General features: G+C 34.6%; 2 protein-coding genes across 2 annotated transcripts; both read right to left on the reverse strand.

Annotated features, from left to right (window-relative positions):
• Nucleotides 1-1,398: 1,398 nt before the first annotated feature.
• On the reverse strand, nucleotides 1,399-7,846 carry LOC144966870 (mitochondrial carrier homolog 2-like). The gene is made up of 6 exons (XM_078903575.1): nucleotides 7,839-7,846; nucleotides 6,969-7,061; nucleotides 6,068-6,119; nucleotides 5,175-5,207; nucleotides 4,388-4,455; nucleotides 1,399-3,149 (listed from the first exon to the last, which is right to left on the reverse strand). The coding sequence occupies exons 1-6, from the start codon at nucleotides 7,844-7,846 to the stop codon at nucleotides 2,933-2,935; spliced, it is 471 nt and encodes a 156-aa protein (XP_078759701.1). The 3' UTR covers nucleotides 1,399-2,932.
• Nucleotides 7,847-9,195: 1,349 nt separating this feature from the next.
• LOC144967007 (mitochondrial carrier homolog 2-like) lies at nucleotides 9,196-23,461 on the reverse strand. The gene is made up of 11 exons (XM_078903736.1): nucleotides 23,285-23,461; nucleotides 21,505-21,592; nucleotides 20,520-20,626; nucleotides 19,531-19,632; nucleotides 19,096-19,153; nucleotides 17,255-17,306; nucleotides 16,115-16,174; nucleotides 14,783-14,876; nucleotides 12,985-13,017; nucleotides 12,199-12,266; nucleotides 9,196-10,958 (listed from the first exon to the last, which is right to left on the reverse strand). Exons 1-11 carry the CDS (start codon nucleotides 23,372-23,374, stop codon nucleotides 10,742-10,744), a joined length of 969 nt encoding a protein of 322 aa, XP_078759862.1. The 5' UTR covers nucleotides 23,375-23,461; the 3' UTR covers nucleotides 9,196-10,741.
• Nucleotides 23,462-24,079: the final 618 nt, after the last annotated feature.

Raw genomic sequence — 24,079 nt, forward strand, 5'->3', positions numbered from 1 at the left:
ACTACAAAAACAAAATATACAGAATCAAGCAGCCAGAGATGTTCTGAAAAAGTTAAAAAGGAAAACAGATAATGTTGATGTTTGTGACTTTGCATAGACTTCCTGTAAAATTTAGGATATTTTTTAAAATCGTAATTTTTTTTATGTTACAAATTTTTCAATGATACTATTCCTGCTCCCTTGTCTGGAGTCATTTGTGTTTATGTTTATGACCCTAAATGCAGACTAAGATCAATTGATATGTTTATGTTTAAATGCCCTTTAAAAAAAAGTTCCAAGCGATTTGCAGACAGGTCTAATATTCAAGCTGTCCCATTGGTATAAAACTCTCTTCCCTCGTCAATAGTATATAAACTGGAAGCTGTGTAATCAATCATCCTAAGGCTATTTAGGATTTACAATATGAAAACAATAATAATAATGAAAGAAACTCAATATTAATGAAATCATTTATATGATTATATATAATATAGTAAATGGAATAATAAGTATTTCAATAACATAATAATATGAATAATAATAATAAATAAATAATAATAATAATAATAATAATAATAATATAATAATAATAATAATAATAATAATAATAATAATAATAATAATAATAATAATAATAATAATAATAATAATATACAGTTCACTCTCCTTAACCAAAAAAAAGTTAAAAGTTCTGGCGTCAGCTAGAAAAACGCTGCTCACAATTTTCTGGAATTTTAAAGGTGTTTCTATCGAAATTTTGAACAGGGTACAACAGTGAATTCCAATCAATAAGTTGTCACGTTGGAAAAATTGAGAGCGCAACTGAAAATAGTTGCGACCCCAGAAAAATGCAATATTGCAAAACAACAACACTCGACCCCACAGGACTCAACCGTGGCCTTCGTAAAGTTATAGCCTGACACTGACCAAAAATGAAGTCAAAATGCCAGTCTTTTGTCACAAAAGAAAACAAATCGTGAGTTGTATTCAATAGTTCAACCAATGGAATAACTTGTTTCCATGAGCTCTACTAACGACAACTCACTAGGCGGTGCACAAACCAAATAATGACGTCAAACTGCCAGTCCTTTTGGATTTCAGTATCAGGCTATAACATAAAGATGGCTACGAACCAACCCACACTGAGGAAAATGAATTTCTCCACCTTGACACATCCACCCTACAATCCTGACCCTAGCACCTTCAGACTTCTTATTAATTTCCTAAATTGAAGGAGTATCTCAAAGGAAACCACTATGAAAGTGACAAAGACGTGTTCTTGAAGACCTGAGATGCACATTCCTCCCACCAAATCTAAGCATCAGTAACACACTTTATAGTCACCTGGAACAACTACAAAAGACGTCTAACTTCTACGTCATGGCACAAGACCGAAGGGCTAGAGCTCAGGTGGTCGCTGGTTCGGATAAGTAAGACAAAGACGTGAAAGCTGCTGTCCGATCTGATCTCGGTGTAGACAAAAAGGATGTCAGTTTTTTTTTGGTGACAGGATGCGTCAAATGGTGCCTCATTGGCACCTCTGTGTTGGCTGTGATGGTGACTATTGTTGTTGGCTATGATGGTGACTATTGTTGTTGGCTTGTGTGACGGTGACTATTGTTGGCTGTGATGGTGACTATTGTTGTTGGCTATGATGGTGACGGTGACTATTGTTGGCTATGATGGTGACTATTGTTGTTGGCTATGATGGTGACCATTGTTGTTGGCTGTGATGGTGACTATTGTTGTTGGCTATGATGGTGACGGTGACTATTGTTGGCTGTGATGGTGACTATTGTTGTTGGCTATGATGGTGACGGTGACTATTGTTGGCTGTGATGGTGACTATTGTTGTTGGCTATGATGGTGACGGTGACTATTGTTGGCTATGATGGTGACTATTGTTGTTGGCTATGATGGTGACGGTGACTATTGTTGTTGGCCATGACGGTGACTATTGTTGTTGGCTTATGATGGTGACTATTGTTGTTGGCTATGATGGTGACTATTGTTGTTGGCTATGATGGTGACGGTGACTATTGTTGGCTATGATGGTGACTATTGTTGTTGGCTATGATGGTGACAGTGACTATTGTTGTTGGCTATGATGGTGACGGTGACTATTGTTGGCTACGACGGTGACTATGTCGAAATGTCGAAAACTAAAGAAAGCAATCTGTAGCAGATTTTAAGCTTACTTTTGATGTAGTATTTATTGTTTAACAAATCATTTCTAAAAATGAGGTAGTTTTTACGGAAATTGCAAAACAGCTGAGCCCACCCTCATACCTAGGGGTGTGTGTATTTGCTTGTGTGTGCGTGTGTGTGTATGTGTGTGTCTGTGTGCATTTGTGCTTGAGTGAGGAAATGAACATAATTCTTAATATTTGTTATTTCAATGTGCGCTTAGAGCTGTATGTTCACGGGACACTGGGCACTATATAAATTATTTATTATTATTAGTAGTAGTAGTAGCAGTAGTAGTAGTAGTAGTAGTAGTAGTAGTAGTAGTAGTAGTAGTAGTAGTAGTAGTAGTAGTAGTAGTAGTAGTAGTACCATTATTATCATTATTATTACATTATTATTATTATTATTAATTATCATTACTATGATGATGTTGAGTTTATTATTACAAATGAGATATAAGGAATAATTTGAGACTTCAGCACCATGTCACTATACAGATAATGCCATGTGTTCTACTGAATTTATTATTACAAGTGATATATAGATAAAATATCTGGCCTTGGGAGACAAAGTCATTATAGAGAGGATGTCATTATAGGTGGGCTGCACTGTGCCATTATCAACACCATTGAGCTGTAAATTTGTTTGTTACCAATGAAAACAATTTCATTAACATTTCTCCCCTATATAGATATATTTAAAAAATCATTCCCTCTACATATACAAATACTATAAATATCTGTACACAAAATTGATCAATCTAAAATCAAGCTGATTTGAAACCTCTATAACTTCGGCCTTCAATCCTTCGTGAAGGCGTCTGACTCATTTTCTGTGGAGGAAAAGAAGGCTGAGAGGGACCCTTGTAGACACGCCAGAAGGCACTCGCTCCACGTTTGAGGTCACCGTCCCTGCGCAACGCTGCAAAGCACGACAACCAGTTGGCGTAGAACGGCATCAGAGGCTCTTCCCCACCCTTGAGACTGATTGGTATATTTCAAAAATAGAGAAGAAAAGGGAAAAAATAATTAATGAAAAGGGGATAATACATTCTAAATAATAAACAGTTTCTATATGACATAGAACTCGTACGATCCTTTACGAATTAATAAAATAGAATAAGTGAATTATAATCCAGAGATAGAAATATATAATAATTCATTAACGGAGCTTCCAAAACAATGAACAGATCACTTGAAAGACGCAAGATAAAAGTGATCACGTGAGCGCATCACGTCCTCCAAATGGCTCCATTCGGCATTAAAGTAGACGGAATAACTTTCTTCAAAGCCATTGGCGTATTATACATTCATTATCTTTTGTCAACATTTGTAAAAATGATATGATCAATTTCACAAACATTCTATCTTTTAACAATTCGTACCACCATTGTGCTACATCGTAAAACTAAAATTTAGAAGTTAAAAACTTGTAAGAGCTCATAACTAGTGAGAAATTTTACTCCCAATACAGTCCACTCCGGATAATTGCAACACCTTGGGATCAGCGAAAATGTTGCGATTGACCAAAGTTGTAATTAACCGAAGTGGAGTTTCCTGTCCAAAATTACAACAAATTGAGCTTTATATAGCGCAATATCCACTAAATGTGCTCAAAGCGCTTTACAAGGTGTCCCTGGTCAACAGCAACATTCAACATGTAGGACGGGACATGCCGCCTGTTAGGCAATATTACAATTTTTCGGACTAAGACAACGCCGTTAATGGCCAGGTACTCATTTTACACCTGAGTACGGTGAGAGAATGTGAGTAAAGAGCCTTTTCCAAGGACTCAACTATGCCCGAGCGCGAGGCTCGAACCCAGGACCTTCCGATCCGAAAGCGAGTGTCATACCATAAGACCACATAGCCACACATTCGAAATTGTATACTCATTCTCAGTGCGTGCATTCTCAAGGTTGCACAGCAGTATTGGGAACTTGTTTGAAATCCCAAATTATGTGGAAGTTCAAGAATCCATTCTCTTCAATATCATAAATTGTCATAATGGAGATAAAGATAAAGGAGTTAATCTGACTCATGACTGAACAACAATGTGTCGTTCATTCACGAGTCAGATTAACTCCCTTTATCTTTATCTCCATTTTATTGACTCATTTAGGCAGCTCTATTTATTAAATGTCATAATATAGACTTAAAGATCCAATTTTCAACATTCATTATCCATGATTGAATAAGTGGATTACAAAAAGACTACATACCCACTGCCATTGACTGCCATGATGTTGGTTACTAACGTGAAAGGATAGGTAAAATTAGCTACAACCAGCTGTGGAAACAAGTAAATTCAAATATTAGATGAAGTGAGTAGGAAAGTGCCAGAAGACAATAGAGAATAAAAATTTTTTGTGATGGGGGTTTGAACCCGTGACCTTACTGGTACGACAACTCCGCCTGGCCGGGGAGAGTGTGACTCTTCTGGCACTTTCCTACTCACTTCATCTCTTGTTGTTATCAACATAAGTGCCTGCTCCACTCACTTTTCTATATATAAAATATAGATAACTGAGTGGAGGGACCGACCGCCTGCTTATAATAGGGAAGTCCTGGATTTTGGTCTATGTTTGGACCCAGAATTTTCTATGTGATGAGTAAAATTTTAATCACAGTTATAAACCATTATTGGGGAAATTGTGTAGTATTACATAAGCAATGCATCATTATATTATAGCAATTGTTTTTCTTCTTCTTCAAAGCTAAGTTTAATCCATGTTATCTCTGAACTATCTTCTCGGACCTATAATTGTGCACGACTTGAATTTTGGTTTCATGTCATCTATTATAATTTATCGTATAAAAAAATTAAAAAATCAAGTTCACGATCAATATTTTTTCAAACAGCCAATGTAAAATTTATATAATCGAGCACAGAATTACTGGCAAATCTAAAAATTATAAAACTATTTTACACAGACTGATATACGAGTAACTTCCAAAGAAACCAAAGAAATGACCAGTTTTTGACAAAAGTCAGAAAGATAGACTTACCCCACATGCTGCTCCTGTGTATGCCCTCATTTCCTGTTTGGATAAAATAACAATAATAACAATAATAATAAAAATAATAATAATAAATAATAATAATAATAATAATAATAATAATAATAAAAACAATAATAATAATAATAAAATAATAATAATAACAATAATAATAATAATAATGATAATAATAATAATAATAATAATAATAATGGTTAATAATAATGATGATTAAAAGAAGAAGAAGAAAAAGAAGAAGAAGAAGAAGAAGAAGAAGAAGAAGAAGAAGAAGAAGAAGAAGAAGAAGAAGAAGAAGAAGAAGAAGAAGAAAGAAGAAGAAGAAGAAGAAGAAGAAGAAGAAGAAGAAGAAGAAGAGGGGATGATGATGATGATGACGACGACGACGATAATAATAATAATAATAATAATAATAATAACAATAATAATTGGATCAGGTCACTTGCCAAAAAAATTCATTCCTATTAAGTGGAGCTCCAATTAACCAATAATAATTTGAAAAAAAGCTATTTAGTCAAAACAGATATAGCAACTGTAGTAGTGTCTGACCGGTAATCAGAAGGTCTGAGGTTCGATCCCCTGTCGAGGTAGACTGATTTTTTGGGATGGTTTTTTTCATGTATTTTTCTTTCTTGCTTTGTCTGGCACGTTTCATACACACTTGTTCATATCTTTAGGTTAAATGTCCATCGTTTTGATATTGTAACAAATGACGTGTGTGAATGTTGGTGCTCGAAGCTCGAAGAAATAAATAATAACGTGAAGTTGAATGTAAGCTTCAATTTAATTACTAAAACAGATCAAATGAATTGTAATTAAATTGAAGCTTACATTCAACTTCACGTTATTACAGAAATCACACATCGCTAATACTAGTATTTTACCGTGTCCACATCAGCCAAGTGTGTAGTCTTCAAACTCATATTATTCCTCGTCCTTGTCAGTACAAGTGAATAGGCTTTATGACTTTGTAACGATTAAATAATGAATGAAATCACACAAGTGTTCCTATGAGCCTATCAAATTATCGTAATACAGGAAGACATAGGTGCAACTAATACCCCTGAATGGCTTATGGGAGGAATAAAATTGACTTTTAATAAAAATCTGGGTGGTGCAGCTTACAGTTCAGTACGATTTTTAGTCCAGAAAATATGGTATCATACACTAATCTGCACGGTGACATAACCTCACACTAACCCGAACCTCTTACAGCACATCGGGGTTTGGACATGTGAAGACCAAAGAATAATACCACTACCTAGATATTGCATTGTCATGTAAAAATGAAGGTGATCTATAGATAGTATGTGGTTCACTAAAATGCTTACCTGTTCTGACTGCCATAACAATCACAAACAATCAGTAACACGTACAAATCGAAGCAAAACATTCAAACAATTTTAGACACTTAGAGACAATTTGGTGAGAATTATTCCCATTCTGAGTGTCAAAAAATGGCACAAATATTGAGTGATATCAACTTATTTCATCCATATTCAGCAATTGAAAATAATGTCCAATATAGATCATTCTCATTAACTCAATCAATCCTAGAGATTTTTGCTACTTTTCAAAACTGGAAAAAAAGTATTAAAATGAGAATGTGCACAGATAGTTTTATTCAACTACCATTAACATGTAAAAATGAAAAACATTAGCTTTGATAATACGCCTATAACTTGTCTCAGAAAAATGTAATAAATAGGCGTGGGTAAAAGTAACCACGGATATAGTCGGTGTTAGGGTTGAGTGAGTTAAACTAGCAGTAGAAGAGGCTCCCACCTTATCGGCATGAGATACTTGTGGATGGCATTTGTGAGATAGCTAGTGGCCCAGATGGTGATGACTTCACCAATAAGACGTGGTACCAAGCCCCTGAAAAAAAAAAAAGAAAATATATGCTGTAAAGTACATTTATTATAAGATGCAAGAAAGACGGCGGTGGATTAGTGGTATGGTACAAAGTCGCAGATGCTTTTTAAAAATGAACAGTGCAACCTCTCTATAAGCACATCTTCAGGACCAGGAAAAAAAATGTCGTCAGAGAAGCCAACTTAAAATTTGGCTCAAAGGAATTTCAGATACCACTTGGATGAATTTCACTGCTGAAACAGGAATTTGTGCATTCAAAAAGTGGGGCTTTGGGATGGTATTTGGCATTATGTTAACATATCATAATATATAGATAACTATTTAGAACAATAAGTAATGTAAGCACAATGCCAAATACTATCCTAAAGTATCTTTATTTCATACTAAGCAAGTTCCAAAACATAATGGTCATGGTAGTGATGATGATGTGGTGGTGGTGGTTGTAGTAGTAGTGGTAGTGACGGTGATGACGTGGTGGCGGTTGTAGTAGTAAGCAGTGGTAGTGATGTGGATGATGTGGACGTGGTTGTAGTAGTGTGGCAGTGATGATGATATGGTGGTGGTAGTTGTAGTAGTAGATACATTAATAAATAAAAAATAAAGAGAAAGCAATGAAAAAACCTGGGCATATAGAGAGCAAAACCCACTAAATTTGCTCAAAGTGCGTTAAATACACATCCATTTGTTTAGATTAGAATAGAAAAACATTAAAGTCAGCCTCTTTAATTAGTTGTTTAAGAAGGTACAGAAGGCTGGTCCAAAATCGTTTTGAAATATCACTTCCCCATTGTGAGATCATACTCAAGATCAGAAAAAAATAATTTAAAAATCCAACCGCCTTAGTTAGACAAAAACTAACACTCAAGGACAATTGTTAAATGATAACGTCTGTAGAGAGGATGTCATAACAAGTGGGCTGTATGTATTTTTTTTTTCTCGTTGACTACAATGTTACTAGTGTGCATCTGTGTGAGTGTGTCTATGTCAATATTGTATTGTTATACATGTGTAGCCAAATGACAAATTGCCACTTTTTTTTAGGACAATAATGATTATTTTATTATTTTAAAAAAAAGTTCCAAGCGATTTGCAGACAGGTCTAATATTCAAGCTGTCCCATTGGTATAAAACTCTCTTCCCTCGAATAGTAAAATGGAAGTGATAGATTCTAAGGCTATTTTTAATAATAATAATAATAATAATAATAATAATAATAATAATAATAATAATAATAATATAATAATAATAATAATACTAATGATGATGATAATAATAATAATAATAATAATAATAATAATAATAATAATAATAATAATAATAATAATAATAATAATAATAATAATAATAATAATAATAATAATAATAATAATACAGTTCACTCTCCTTAACCAAAAAAAAGTTAAAAGTTCTGGCGTCAGCTAGAAAAACGCTGCTCACAATTTTCTGGAATTTTAAAGGTGTTTCTATCGAAATTTTGAACAGGGTACAACAGTGAATTCCAATCAATAAGTTGTCACGTTGGAAAAATTGAGAGCGCAACTGAAAAGAGTTGCGACCCCAGAAAAATGCAATATTGCAACACGACAACACTCGACCCCACAGGACTCAACCGTGGCCTTCGTAAAGTTATAGCCTGACACTGACCAAAAAATGAAGTCAAAATGCCAGTCTTTTGTCACAAAAGAAAACAAATCGTGAGTTGTATTCAATAGTTCAACCAATGGAATAACTTGTTTCCATGAGCTCTACTAACGACAACTCACTAGGCGGTGCACAAACCAAATAATGACGTCAAACTGCCAGTCCTTTTGGATTTCAGTATCAGGCTATAACATAAAGATGGCTACGAACCAACCCACACTGGGGAAAATTAAATTCTCCACCTAGACACATCCATCCTACAATCCTGACCCAAGCACCTTCAGACTTCTTATTAATTTTCTAAATTGAAGGAGTATCTCAAAGGAAACCACTATGAAAGTGACAAAGACGTGTTCTTGAAGACCTGAGATGCACATTCCTCCCACCAAATCTAAGCATCAGTAACACACTTTATAGTCACCTGGAACAACTACAAAAGACGTCTAACTTCTACGTCATGGCACAAGACCGAAGGGCTAGAGCTCAGGTGGTCGCTGGTTCGGATAAGTAAGACAAAGACGTGAAAGCTGCTGTCCGATCTGATCTCGGTGTAGACAAAAAGGATGTCAGTTTTTTTTTGGTCGACAGGATGCGTTGAATGGTGCCTCATTGGCACCTCTGTGTTGGCTGTGATGGTGACTATTGTTGTTGGCTATGATGGTGACTATTGTTGTTGGCTATGATGGTGACGGTGACTATTGTTGGCTGTGATGGTGACTATTGTTGTTGGCTATGATGGTGACGGTGACTATTGTTGGCTATGATGGTGACTATTGTTGTTGGCTATGATGGTGACCATTGTTGTTGGCTGTGATGGTGACTATTGTTGTTGGCTATGATGGTGACGGTGACTATTGTTGGCTGTGATGGTGACTATTGTTGTTGGCTATGATGGTGACGGTGACTATTGTTGGCTGTGATGGTGACTATTGTTGTTGGCTATGATGGTGACGGTGACTATTGTTGGCTATGATGGTGACTATTGTTGTTGGCTATGATGGTGACGGTGACTATTGTTGTTGGCCATGACGGTGACTATTGTTGTTGGCTATGATGGTGACTATTGTTGTTGGCTATGATGGTGACTATTGTTGTTGGCTATGATGGTGACGGTGACTATTGTTGGCTATGATGGTGACTATTGTTGTTGGCTATGATGGTGACAGTGACTATTGTTGTTGGCTATGATGGTGACGGTGACTATTGTTGGCTACGACGGTGACTATGTCGAAATGTCGAAAACTAAAGAAAGCAATCTGTAGCAGATTTTAAGCTTACTTTTGATGTAGTATTTATTGTTTAACAAATCATTTCTAAAAATGAGGTAGTTTTTACGGAAATTGCAAAACAGCTGAGCCCACCCTCATACCTAGGGGTGTGTGTATTTGCTTGTGTGTGCGTGTGTGTGTATGTGTGTGTCTGTGTGCATTTGTGCTTGAGTGAGGAAATGAACATAATTCTTAATATTTGTTATTTCAATGTGCGCTTAGAGCTGTATGTTCACGGGACACTGGGCACTATATAAATTATTTATTATTATTAGTAGTAGTAGTAGCAGTAGTAGTAGTAGTAGTAGTAGTAGTAGTAGTAGTAGTAGTAGTAGTAGTAGTAGTAGTAGTAGTAGTAGTAGTAGTAGTACCATTATTATCATTATTATTATCATTATTATTATTATTATTATTATTATTATCATTACTATGATGATGTTGAGTTTATTATTACAAATGAGATATAAGGAATAATTTGAGACTTCAGCACCATGTCACTATACAGATAATGCCATGTGTTCTACTGAATTTATTATTACAAGTGATATATAGATAAAATATCTGGCCTTGGGAGACAAAGTCATTATAGAGAGGATGTCATTATAGGTGGGCTGCACTGTGCCATTATCAACACCATTGAGCTGTAAATTTGTTTGTTACCAATGAAAACAATTTCATTAACATTTCTCCCCTATATAGATATATTTAAAAAATCATTCCCTCTACATATACAAATACTATAAATATCTGTACACAAAATTGATCAATCTAAAATCAAGCTGATTTGAAACCTCTATAACTTCGGCCTTCAATCCTTCGTGAAGGCGTCTGACTCATTTTCTGTGGAGGAAAAGAAGGCTGAGAGGGACCCTTGTAGACACGCCAGAAGGCACTCGCTCCACGTTTGAGGTCACCGTCCCTGCGCAACGCTGCAAAGCACGACAACCAGTTGGCGTAGAACGGCATCAGAGGCTCTTCCCCACCCTTGAGACTGATTGGAATATTTCAAAAATAGAGAAAGAAAAGGGAAAAAATAATTAATGAAAAGGGGATAATACATTCTAAATAATAAACAGTTTCTATATGACATAGAACTCGTACGATCCTTTACGAATTAATAAAATAGAATAAGTGAATTATAATCCAGAGATAGAAATATATAATAATTCATTAACGGAGCTTCCAAAACAATGAACAGATCACTTGAAAGACGCAAGATAAAAGTGATCACGTGAGCGCATCACGTCCTCCAAATGGCTCCATTCGGCATTAAAGTAGACGGAATAACTTTCTTCAAAGCCATTGGCGTATTATACATTCATTATCTTTTGTCAACATTTGTAAAAATGATATGATCAATTTCACAAACATTCTATCTTTTAACAATTCGTAACACCATTGGCTACATCGTAAAACTAAAATTTAGAAGTTAAAAACTTGTAAGAGCTCATAACTAGTGAGAAATTTTACTCCCAATACAGTCCACTCCGGATAATTGCAACACCTTGGGATCAGCGAAAATGTTGCGATTAACCAAAGTTGTAATTAACCGAAGTGGAGTTTCCTGTCCAAAATTACAACAAATTGAGCTTTATATAGCGCAATATCCACTAAATGTGCTCAAAGCGCTTTACAAGGTGTCCCTGGTCAACAGCAACATTCAACATGTAGGACGGGACATGCCGCCTGTTAGGCAATATTACAATTTTTCGGACTAAGACAACGCCGTTAATGGCCAGGTACTCATTTTACACCTGAGTACGGTGAGAGAATGTGAGTAAAGAGCCTTTTCCAAGGACTCAACTATGCCCGAGCGCGAGGCTCGAACCCAGGACCTTCCGATCCGAAAGCGAGTGTCATACCATAAGACCACATAGCCACACATTCGAAATTGTATACTCATTCTCAGTGCGTGCATTCTCAAGGTTGCACAGCAGTATTAGGAACTTGTTTGAAATCCCAAATTATGTGGAAGTTCAAGAATCCATTCTCTTCAGTATCATAAATTGTCATAATGGAGATAAAGATAAAGGGAGTTAATCTGACTCATGACTGAACATCAATGTGTAGTTCATTCACGAGTCAGATTATCTCCCTTTATCTTTATCTCCATTTTATTGACTCATTTAGGCACCTCTATTTATTAAATTTCATAATATAGACTTAAAGATCCAATTTTCAACATTTCAATATCCTTGATTGAATAAGTGGATTACAAAATGACTACATACCCACTGCCATTGACTGCCATGATGTTGGTTACTAACGTGAAAGGATAGGTAAAATTAGCTACAACCAGCTGTGGAAACAAGTAAATTCAAATATTAGATGAAGTGAGTAGGAAAGTGCCAGAAGACAATAGAGAATAAAAATTTTTTGTGATGGGGGTTTGAACCCGTGACCTTACTGGTACGACAACTCCGCCTGGCCGGGGAGAGTGTGACTCTTCTGGCACTTTCCTACTCACTTCATCTCTTGTTGTTATCAACATAAGTGCCTGCTCCACTCACTTTTCTATATATAAAATATAGATAACTGAGTGGAGGGACCGACCGCCTGCTTAAATTGGGAAGTCCTGGATTTTGGTCTATGTTTGGACCCAGAATTTTCTATGTGATGAGTAAAATTTTAATCACAGTTATAAACCATTATTGGGGAAATTGTGTAGTATTACATAAGCAATGCATCATTATATTATAGCAATTGTTTTTCTTCTTCTTCAAAGCTAAGTTTAATCCATGTTATCTCTGAACTATCTTCTCGGACCTATAATTGTGCACGACTTGAATTTTGGTTTCATGTCATCTATTATAATTTATCGTATAAAAAAATTAAAAAATCAAGTTCACGATCAATATTTTTTCAAACAGCCAATGTAAAATTTATATAATCGAGCACAGAATTACTGGCAAATCTAAAAATTATAAAACTATTTTACACAGACTGATATACGAGTAACTTCCAAAGAAACCAAAGAAATGACCAGTTTTTGACAAAAGTCAGAAAGATAGACTTACCCCACATGCTGCTCCTGTGTATGCCCTCATTTCCTGTTTGGATAAAATAACAATAATAACAATAATAATAAAAATAATAATAATAATAATAATAATAATAATAATAATAATAATAATAATAATAACAATAATAATAATAATAAAATAATAATAATAACAATAATAATAATAATAATGATAATAATAATAATAATAATAATAATAATGGTTAATAATAATGATGATTAAAAGAAGAAGAAGAAAAGAAGAAGAAGAAGAAGAAGAAGAAGAAGAAGAAGAAGAAGAAGAAGAAGAAGAAGAAGAAGAAGAAGAAGAAGAAGAAGAAGAAGAAGAAGAAGAAGAAGAAGAAGAAGAAGAAGAAGAAGAAGAGGGGATGATGATGATGATGACGACGACGACGATAATAATAATAATAATAATAATAATAATAACAATAATAATTGGATCAGGTCACTTGCCAAAAAAATTCATTCCTATTAAGTGGAGCTCCAATTAACCAATAATAATTTGAAAAAAAGCTATTTAGTCAAAACAGATATAGCAACTGTAGTAGTGTCTGACCGGTAATCAGAAGGTCTGAGGTTCGATCCCCTGTCGAGGTAGACTGATTTTTTGGGATGGTTTTTTTCATGTATTTTTCTTTCTTGCTTTGTCTGGCACGTTTCATACACACTTGTTCATATCTTTAGGTTAAATGTCCATCGTTTTGATATTGTAACAAATGACGTGTGTGAATGTTGGTGCTCGAAGCTCGAAGAAATAAATAATAACGTGAAGTTGAATGTAAGCTTCAATTTAATTACTAAAACAGATCAAATGAATTGTAATTAAATTGAAGCTTACATTCAACTTCACGTTATTACAGAAATCACACATCGCTAATACTAGTATTTTACCGTGTCCACATCAGCCAAGTGTGTAGTCTTCAAACTCATATTATTCCTCGTCCTTGTCAGTACAAGTGAATAGGCTTTATGACTTTGTAACGATTAAATAATGAATGAAATCACACAAGTGTTCCTATGAGCCTATCAAATTATCGTAATACAGGAAGACATAGGTGCAACTAATACCCCTGAATGGCTTATGGGAGGAATAAAATTGACTTTTAATAAAAATCTGGGTGGTGCAGCTTACAGTTCAGTACGATTTTTAGTCCAGAAAATATGGTATCATACACATATCTGCACGGTGACATAACCTCACACTAACCCGAACCTCTTACAGCACATCGGGGTTTGGACATGTGAAGACCAAAGAATAATACCACTACCTAGATATTGCATTGTCATGTAAAAATGAAGGTGATCTATAGATAGTATGTGGTTCACTAAAATGCTTACCTGTTCTGACTGCCATAACAATCACAAACAATCAGTAACACGTACAAATCGAAGCAAAACATTCAAACAATTTTAGACACTTAGAGACAATTTGGTGAGAATTATTCCCATTCTGAGTGTCAAAAAATGGCACAAATATTGAGTGATATCAACTTATTTCATCCATATTCAGCAATTGAAAATAATGTCCAATATAGATCATTCTCATTAACTCAATCAATCCTAGAGATTTTTGCTACTTTTCAAAACTGGAAAAAAAGTATTAAAATGAGAATGTGCACAGATAGTTTTATTCAACTACCATTAACATGTAAAAATGAAAAACATTAGCTTTGATAATACGCCTATAACTTGTCTCAGAAAAATGTAATAAATAGGCGTGGGGTAAAAGTAACCACGGATATAGTCGGTGTTAGGGTTGAGTGAGTTAAACTAGCAGTAGAAGAGGCTCCCACCTTATCGGGCATGAGATACTTGTGGATGGCATTTGTGAGATAGCTAGTGGCCCAGATGGTGATGACTTCACCAATAAGACGTGGTACCAAGCCCCTGAAAAAAAAAAAAGAAAATATATGCTGTAAAGTACATTTATTATAAGATGCAAGAAAGACGGCGGTGGATTAGTGGTATGGTACAAAGTCGCAGATGCTTTTTAAAAATGAACAGTGCAACCTCTCTATAAGCACATCTTCAGGACCAGGAAAAAAAATGTCGTCAGAGAAGCCAACTTAAAATTTGGCTCAAAGGAATTTCAGATACCACTTGGATGAATTTCACTGCTGAAACAGGAATTTGTGCATTCAAAAAGTGGGGCTTTGGGATGGTATTTGGCATTATGTTAACATATCATAATATATAGATAACTATTTAGAACAATAAGTAATGTAAGCACAATGCCAAATACTATCCTAAAGTATCTTTATTTCATACTAAGCAAGTTCCAAAACATAATGGTCATGGTAGTGATGATGATGTGGTGGTGGTGGTTGTAGTAGTAGTGGTAGTGACGGTGATGACGTGGTGGCGGTTGTAGTAGTAAGCAGTGGTAGTGATGTGGATGATGTGGACGTGGTTGTAGTAGTGTGGCAGTGATGATGATATGGTGGTGGTAGTTGTAGTAGTAGATACATTAATAAATAAAAAATAAAGAGAAAGCAATGAAAAAACCTGGGCATATAGAGAGCAAAACCCACTAAATTTGCTCAAAGTGCGTTAAATACACATCCATTTGTTTAGATTAGAATAGAAAAACATTAAAGTCAGCCTCTTTAATTAGTTGTTTAAGAAGGTACAGAAGGCTGGTCCAAAATCGTTTTGAAATATCACTTCCCCATTGTGAGATCATACTCAAGATCAGAAAAAAATAATTTAAAAATCCAACCGCCTTAGTTAGACAAAAACTAACACTCAAGGACAATTGTTAAATGATAACGTCTGTAGAGAGGATGTCATAACAAGTGGGCTGTATGTATTTTTTTTTTCTCGTTGACTACAATGTTACTAGTGTGCATCTGTGTGAGTGTGTCTATGTCAATATTGTATTGTTATACATGTGTAGCCAAATGACAAATTGCCACTTTTTTTTAGGACAATAATGATTATTTTATTATTTTAAAAAACCCTGTAAAAAATGGAAAATTGACACCATGTTGTGAAACAATAAATTTAAAGCGAAAATAATGAACCATTGCATAGCCACGTTTTATCAACAAAAATGCATTATATTATATAATGTTGATCTTGTATCTAAAATTGACAGTATAGTGTCATGTGATTAGGATACTCACGCAAAGAATCCGAGAATGCCATCATGATTGTAAATTTCTTTCACAGATGACCATAGTGAACTGAAAGAGAAAAGAAAAAGAACACGTGTAATGACAATAATAATAATAATAATAATAATAATAATAATAATAATAATAATAATAATAATAATAATAATAATAATAATAATGATAATGATAATGATAATAATAATAATAATAATAATAATAATAATAATAATAATAATAATAATAATAATAATAATAATAATACTATTCAACAGTCGTAACGTCACTTACTTGGTAACACTGGCTCTAAACTATCGGAACAATGGCGGACGCCCGCATGAAATATTTCTCCCGCGAGCATAAAAGCGTATCCAGAGAAAAAAACATAAATTTGATCATGTTTTGACTTTTACACATTCTGATCACAAGACATATGAAAAGTTCTAGCCAGTATGAAGAATAAAAAGTAATGATTTTCTTTGTTTAGAACCAAGATGGCCGCCGTTGCCGGGCGGCGTGACATCAGACTACTGAATCCAATTGGGGGCAGCATGGCTCAGTCTTTGATTCGTACCCGAAAGGTAACGACTTTCACCACCTCACCCATTGTTGCACTGAGTGGTCTGGGGCAAGTCACTTAGCCCTAGCTTAATTTGCAGCGATGCACTGCGGCTGACGCCTGGGTTATTCCAGTCTTCCCTTGGAATAGACCCTAGAGACAAATTTCCCCATGGGGATGAATAAAGGGAATTTTATTATTTTTTTATTATTATCAATCATTTAATAATAATAATAATAATAATAATAATAATAATAATAATAATAATAATAATAATAATAATAACAATAATAATAACAACAATAATAATCTTTATCTATTATAAAAAAAAATAAAAAGGGTTGAGGATCAAACTTGTTCCAAACATCCACTGTAAATTTCTTATCATCGAGCACAGAATAACTGGCAAATCTACAAATGATAAAACTATTTTACACAGACAGATGAGTAACTTGTAAATCTGTTTTATATTTTTGGCTAATTCTATCAACCGTTGAGTCAAATCAATATGATGAAAATCTGCTGAATCGTAATACTCAGTATTTCACATTAATCATAGAACAATAGAAAAATAGAAAGTCACATGAACTTACTCGTATTGAGCCTCTTTTCCGATAAATTGCACCATACAACGTACCATTATAACTGCAGGCATAAGAGAGAAAAGGCGTAAAATATTTTAAAATTATCAAACAATGGAAAGCTATATAAACTATTCAATCTTTGTCATAATTCTAAATCCTTCACACTAAAATATATATATTTATATGAGAAAATAACAATTCGTCATCATCATTGCCTTTTTCACCCTGGGTCAGGGTATAGGCCACAGACAAACAGCCAACTTCTTTATCTCATTCCAGGTCTTACCACTTCTCTGTATATCAGCTTCTTTAATTCTTCTCCATGTTCCTCGTGGCCAAAATAACAATGACAGTGTACAATTAAATTGACAATAATGAAGCACTTTTATAAGTTAAAGTATACAAGGGTGACGGGTGAAATCAATTCAATATTTTTTAACTCTCACGTTGGTGAAAAAAACCTGGAAGGTGACATTTGTACTACACAGCAGCCGATAATGCCACACATGTGAAGAGACGCGTGCTACAGATTTAATTTTGAACATTTGACATGTAAAAAAGCCTAAACTGTTTAAAGCTAGAATATTTATTGTTAATGATGACATTATACAAATATCTGTATATCAGTGCTTCCTCCAAGAAATTGTCAAAAAGGAGGATTTTTTTAGAAGCCCGCCGAAGGGGGTTCCGGGACATGCTCCCCCGGAAAATTTTACAAATTGACATGTAATTCGAGCCATTTGGAGACACTTTGGCATCAAAATTATGATTTTTGGTAAGCACTCCGATAAAAAAAATTTTTCTTGACATTTTCCGCGGATATTTCTCTTGGTTTTTGACAAGTGAGGATTTTTTCACGGATCATTAAAAATGCGGAAAAGAGGAAGCACTGGTATATGTTATCCATTGATTACGGCAAACAGCAAAACTATGCAACATGAACAGTTTGACTAGTCATAACATCAACATGATAATTTTATATCAAGCATTTCAGTGAATTCCTTTGCAATTGACCTCCACCTTCATCCCCCTTCCCCTTCTGCCCTTACAAACAATTAAACAAAAAAATCCCAAACATTTTTCTCCACTGTTAAAGAGATAAAAGCTAAAAAGAGAATGTCGATTTCTTGAAAAGTAATTTTCCACCAGATCTAAAAAGAAAAGACAACTACTCAAAACAAGTTAAAAATTTATTTTTGTTAAAAGTTGTTTTTTGTTTTTGTTTTTAAGGGTTTTACGGCACTTGCAACACATTTAGGTTATATCAGCGCCAGTAAAAAGGAAGAAAATGGGATAGTAAAAAGTTCTAGAATTACAATTAAAGCACCCAAGAGAAGGTAAGACATAGGGGAACTGGGGAACAAATAGGGATCAGATGTAGATTCCAAGAGCATACCACCAATGTACTTAGTTTGAGATCAACTATAAGTCTCATTCAGACACAAGCACAAAATCCAACAAAGAGGACCACACTCAAATGCTTACATTATACATTAAAAATAACAAATATAATAATACATAACAGAGAGATGATTTACAAGGAAAAAAATATCATCTCCCGAAACAATAACTATGCATTTGACTGTTTCCCTCCCAGCTAGGATTCCGGCCAGTGCCAGGACAAAACCAAGTAATCTCATTCCGAGACAAAGACAGAAAGCATGTTGGAAAACAGATATAAGGAGATAGGAGACACAATATATACCTCCCTGTCAACTATGGGAGGTCAGGATCCCCACCCAGTGTTAAAAGTTAAATGCAGTAAAAAATTTAAACAGCATTCACAACAAAACTTTTTCAAAAATATTTTTTGTTAACATTAACAGAAAGAGAAGTGTGACGTGACCCACCGTGGAATGGATGACTGACGATAACTCCACAGCATCGGACTAATGAGTCCTCCGCAGACTGATAGAAAGAATGAAATAAAATATGTATTGAAAAACTTGTTTTAACATTAAACATATTTCAAGTAATGTAAATGTTGCTGCTCGAAGCTCGAAGAAATAAATAATAATGTGAAATTGAATGTAAGCTTCAATGTCATTACAAAAACAGATCAAAGGAACGTTTCGGGTTTCCCCTTTATCAACAAAACAATGAATGAAACACCACTACCACAGATGAATGAGATGATGTGGTAGTGGTGAAATTATTTGTATTTGAAATGATTGTATTTATTTCATTTACATATGCGTCGTTGGCATTGTCTAAATGCAGGTTGAAGTCCCCTAATATGACTGGACATGATAAAGGGTTAAAAACTCTAAAGACAATAATCTTACCTCTTTGGCCACAGACACGACCCATTCCATTACGTCTCCATCCTGCCCCGACTGACCTTCTTCTCCAACTTCTTTGGTTTTATCAGATTTAGATTTTATTTTCTGGAATATACAAAATACACAGTTTAGAGCATCTGCATTAAAATCCCACATACATCAACACGACATCAAATTCCCCTTTTTTTCCTCTATTTATCATTAGAAAAAAAAAAATCTCATTTGTCGACATAAATTTTACTAGAAGACAGAAAGTTATTTTGGCATTCTTCAGATAAACAAGAGAAGAAAATATGTTGTATTATACTCACGTACAAAACACACACACACACAGACACACACATTTTTACTTATATAATGTTTTAACCATAATGCAAATGTAATATTACGTAATATGTCCTTTTCTTCTTGTTTACCTGAAAAAAGCCAAAAGCCAAAAGCCGATACGTTGTTTACTTTGTGTTGTATCTTTTATAAGAGTCATTTTTACTCCCGTTATATTTCTATACATTTCACGTGCAAAAAGCTTGAATTCTTTTTAAAATAGACTTGACGATTACTGGAAGGAGCAAGAAATACGAGATCACTATCAAAGATGAAAAAATCAATACTGGCGATATGAGGACCTGTCCTGAAAAAGTACAAGTGGAGGCCAGCGAAGAGAATCTTCTATAAGAACATGTGCTGGAAATCGCTGCTAAATATCCCTAAGTAAATAGAAATAGATAAAAAAAAATTGAGCTTTATATAGTGTAATATCCACTAAATGTGCTCAAAGCACTTTACAAGGGGTCACTGGTCAACAGCAACATTTAAAATGTAGGACGGGACATGACGTCTGTTAGGCTATATTACATTTTTTAGGACAAAGACAACTCTGTTAACGGCAATCCGAAAGTGAGTGTCATACCACTAGACCACATAGCCGCACAAAGTCACACAGTCAAAAAGAATCCAAATGTCAAAAGGTTATTTCCAAACGTGAAACTTACATCCATGACATTATACTGTACAATATTGCCAACGGTCCCAGCCAGGACTCTTGGTACAACACCTCGGTAAAGACCAAAGAATCCATCTACACTCTTGATGTGACCAACTGAGGAAAAAATAATCTGAACTTGTAAATTCCTTTTGTTTGTTTTCTCTTTAAAGGTTTCACGGCGCATGCAACACTTTAAGTTAAGGTCATATCAGCGCCAGTAAAAAGGAAGAAAAGGGGATAGTAAAAAGTTCTAGAATTAAAATCAAAGCACAAAAGAAAAGGTAAGACAAAGGGGAATTGGTTCAAATTGGAAACAGATGTAGATTCCAAGAGCACACCGCCAAAGTACTTAGTTTGAGATCACCCAGACATAAGCACAGGTCCAAACTAAGAGGAATACACTCAAATGTTTACCAATCATATAATATAATATGTAAACTAAACATAATACAATGCATAACAGAGAGATGATTTACAAGGAAAAAAATATCATCTCCCAAAACTATAACTATACATTTGACTGTTTCCCTCCCAGCCAAGGAACTCTGGCAAGGATCAGGACAAAACTATGTAATCTCATTCCAAAACAATGCCAGGAAACAATTGGAAAACGGGTATCGGGGGGGATAGAAGACACTGCATCTACCTCCCTGCCCACTATGGGAGGTCAGGATCCCCACCCAGAAGTTGTAAATTCATTACAAATCTTTACTACTGCAATCAAGGCCCATGGTGTTTTATATGTTTTTTAAATTGAATCTCATAAGAAGTAAATTAAATTACTATTTTTATTTCTCACTGTCAATAAACAAAGTGCTCTCATTTCAGATTACCAAGTAGGTACCAAACATTGGTCTGAAAAATTGGTGCATAACTGCCTACCTTAATCATTACCAAAGGACATACTTCATGCAATGCTGCAAATAAAAAGTGAAAAATTACGTCCAATTGACAAATTGCAAAAAAGATGCATTTTTTGTAACAGTACTTACTGTATTTGAAGATGTTTGGATTGATTAAAATGTCCTTTCGGAAAAATAGGGTGGTGCTTGGAATTGGTGGCAAAGGTTCGTATCCAACCTGTCATTTCAAGGAAGAAAATATCAAGGATGAGTAAAACGTTTCTCCACATTAAGCGTCCACGAAAACTTTTCTTTTACAATTGGGTAGCATTATCACAGGAGTAATTCATCCCTTAATGAGGATACGGTTATTGCCCAGGTTGCCAAATAGAATAAAATACCTAAAAACCCTTATCCATCCAGAGTGTAGACTAACACTAATACTAATATATGCAAAGTGAAAATATGACGAAACTATTGGATAATGAAAAATTTAATATGAAAAAAAAGACAATTGACAGAGTAACTGTGCATTAAAGAGGAGTTTTCAGCCTCTTAATATTACTCTTACATTGCTTTGTGTTAATTGTAATTATGCTATTTAAAAGAGAAACACGTAACATACACTAGACATTGCTCGAATATTTTTGTAATCTTAAAAACAGAGTCACTAAAGCCATAAAAAGAAAAACATCTGTAATTTGTTCAGCCAACGTGCAATTGACATTTAAAATACAAAAAAAGTGGCATAATTCAATCTTTTATAACTTTATTATAAATAGACATTCTACAATTAAAGCAGATCTGGAGCTTAGTAGAGAGAGAGAGATATTTAAAACAAAAAAAAAGAAAAAAAAAAAGGGGGGGGGGGGCTCCTTAGAAAGAGTAGACAGAAATTATTTTGAAAAAGTGGTGGAACCAGGATTCGAACACACAGCGTCAATTTCGACAAGCCTTCTAAGGCAGACGACTTTTTACCATTTGGCCATGACACCCACATGAATGTCGACGCATATCGTGTATCTTCTATCCAACGACTGATTTACTGTTATTTATATTATGTTTTGATTGGTATTTTATTAACTGTACATATTTCTATGTGCATTTCGAAACTTCCCATATTCTGGAATGTGGATAAATGTTCAAAAGAGCCGAGTTTCAAATAAGTGTGTGTGTATAACCGTCCATCGTTAATCAATTTTCATATTCTCAATCATGTTTGAGAATAATCACAGCGTTCCCTCCACCATTTTTGTTTTGTGAAGTAGGTATTGAAAGCATTCCAAGGTTTGTTTTTCTTTTAGGGTTAACTTGAGGTCGGAGAATTATTTTTTTTTTCTATTACTATTAGAGTTAGTTAAAATCAAAGGAACTAGGTTTTAATAAATCTTTTATTTTTTCTGGGGGAGGCCTTCCGAAAGCTCCTACATCCCCAGTAGTCTTGTTCTAGTAGGGGATTTGGGAGGGGGGAAACTTTTTTAAATATTTATTCTCAGTAGGGGGTTTGCCTGGGAGACTTTTCTTTTTTTTTTTTTTAAGTTTCCCCCTCCCAAAACCCCTACTAGAACATTATAAAAAAAAAAAAACAAGAATGCTGGGGATGTAGGAGCTTTCGGAAGGCCTCCCAATGTTTCTACAATTAATTTAGATATATTTTGTAAACAAAAGTTGTGAAGAATCATTTTCAGAAGTCAAGAGCTAAATTTTAAGGTCCACTACTCACTACTCTTTAGCAGCATACACTCTATGAAAGAAGGCCTTCCTTTCTAGCATCAACACTTTTGCATATCCAAAAGTTTTTTTTGTTTTCTGTTAATTTATTTTTTTGTGAACAGCAGTTGTGAAGAATCATTTTCAGAGTTTATTTCAACCTCACTCCTTATTCTTATCTTCAACTTTGTTTTTATCTATGAAAGAAGACCTTCCTTACTTGCATCAACACTTTTGCATATCCAAAAGGATGTAAAAGTGCCGTTATTGCGGCTCCGCTTCCGTACTGTGCTAATGACAGTGCAGCCATGTTTATCTTTTGTATTTTGTTCGGCTAGATCTACTCTGTCACGTCTCTACCCTAGCCTATCTCTTTTGTGTTTTCGTGTGTAGCTAACAAAATGTAACGAAGTTTTCAATTCAAAGGTCAAGGTGATGTTAAAAAAGAAAGGTCTACGTACACGGTATTCGGGCACGTAGTCTCAGATTCTACGGTTCACGGTAAGGAAGCTGGCACTGGTGTAAGACTGTAAGATAAAGATTTGAAAAAAGTGTTTATGAAACAATACCAGTCAAAGCAATAAAGATCAAATCAGCCTCAACTACCAGTCAGACGCGAAAAAGGGAGGCAGAAAGAAGGAACGAAGTTGACGTCACTCAGCTCTTTGATATTGCTTTTTTTATATAGTATGTTGGCTGATTAGTTCTCACTCACTAAATCAGTCAGACTATAAATTTATTTGTGTTCCACATAATGTTTTGTGTTGATACTTTTAAATTACTGATGGAAGTTGTGAGTATTTTAGCTAAACGCATAGCATGAGTGACTGCCATCTTGTGTGGTGTGTAAATAATGAATAGTGGGCGAGGTAAAATAATGGCGGTGCCTAATGCCTGGAATCGTAAAATTACTTCAGAAAACAGTAAACAATGGGTCTTTCTGGGGCAGATGCTTTTTTTCAGCAAAAATGACATAAAAAAGAAGAATTTAAAAAAAAGTGTTTTTTAAAGAAAT

Source organism: Berghia stephanieae, chromosome 3 (genome assembly GCF_034508935.2).
Source record: "Berghia stephanieae isolate SIO BIC M18660-M18661 chromosome 3, UCSD_Bste_1.3, whole genome shotgun sequence".
NCBI classification, from domain to species: domain Eukaryota; kingdom Metazoa; phylum Mollusca; class Gastropoda; order Nudibranchia; family Aeolidiidae; genus Berghia; species Berghia stephanieae.

Coding starts and splice junctions, on each gene's coding strand:
- LOC144966870 (XM_078903575.1), bottom strand. Junction 5,208..6,067: donor ACTTGGCTGATGTGGACACG/GTAAAATACTAG, acceptor TTATCCAAACAG/GAAATGAGGGCATACACAGG. Junction 3,150..4,387: donor ATGGCAGTCAATGGCAGTGG/GTATGTAGTCTT, acceptor TATACCAATCAG/TCTCAAGGGTGGGGAAGAGC.
- LOC144967007 (XM_078903736.1), bottom strand. CDS start 23,374: ATGGCTGCACTGTCATTAGCACAGTACGGAAGCGGAGCCGCAATAACG. Junction 20,627..21,504: donor TCCAAACATCTTCAAATACA/GTAAGTACTGTT, acceptor TTTTTTCCTCAG/TTGGTCACATCAAGAGTGTA. Junction 16,175..17,254: donor GGAAAAGAGGCTCAATACGA/GTAAGTTCATGT, acceptor TTTCTCTTTCAG/TTCACTATGGTCATCTGTGA.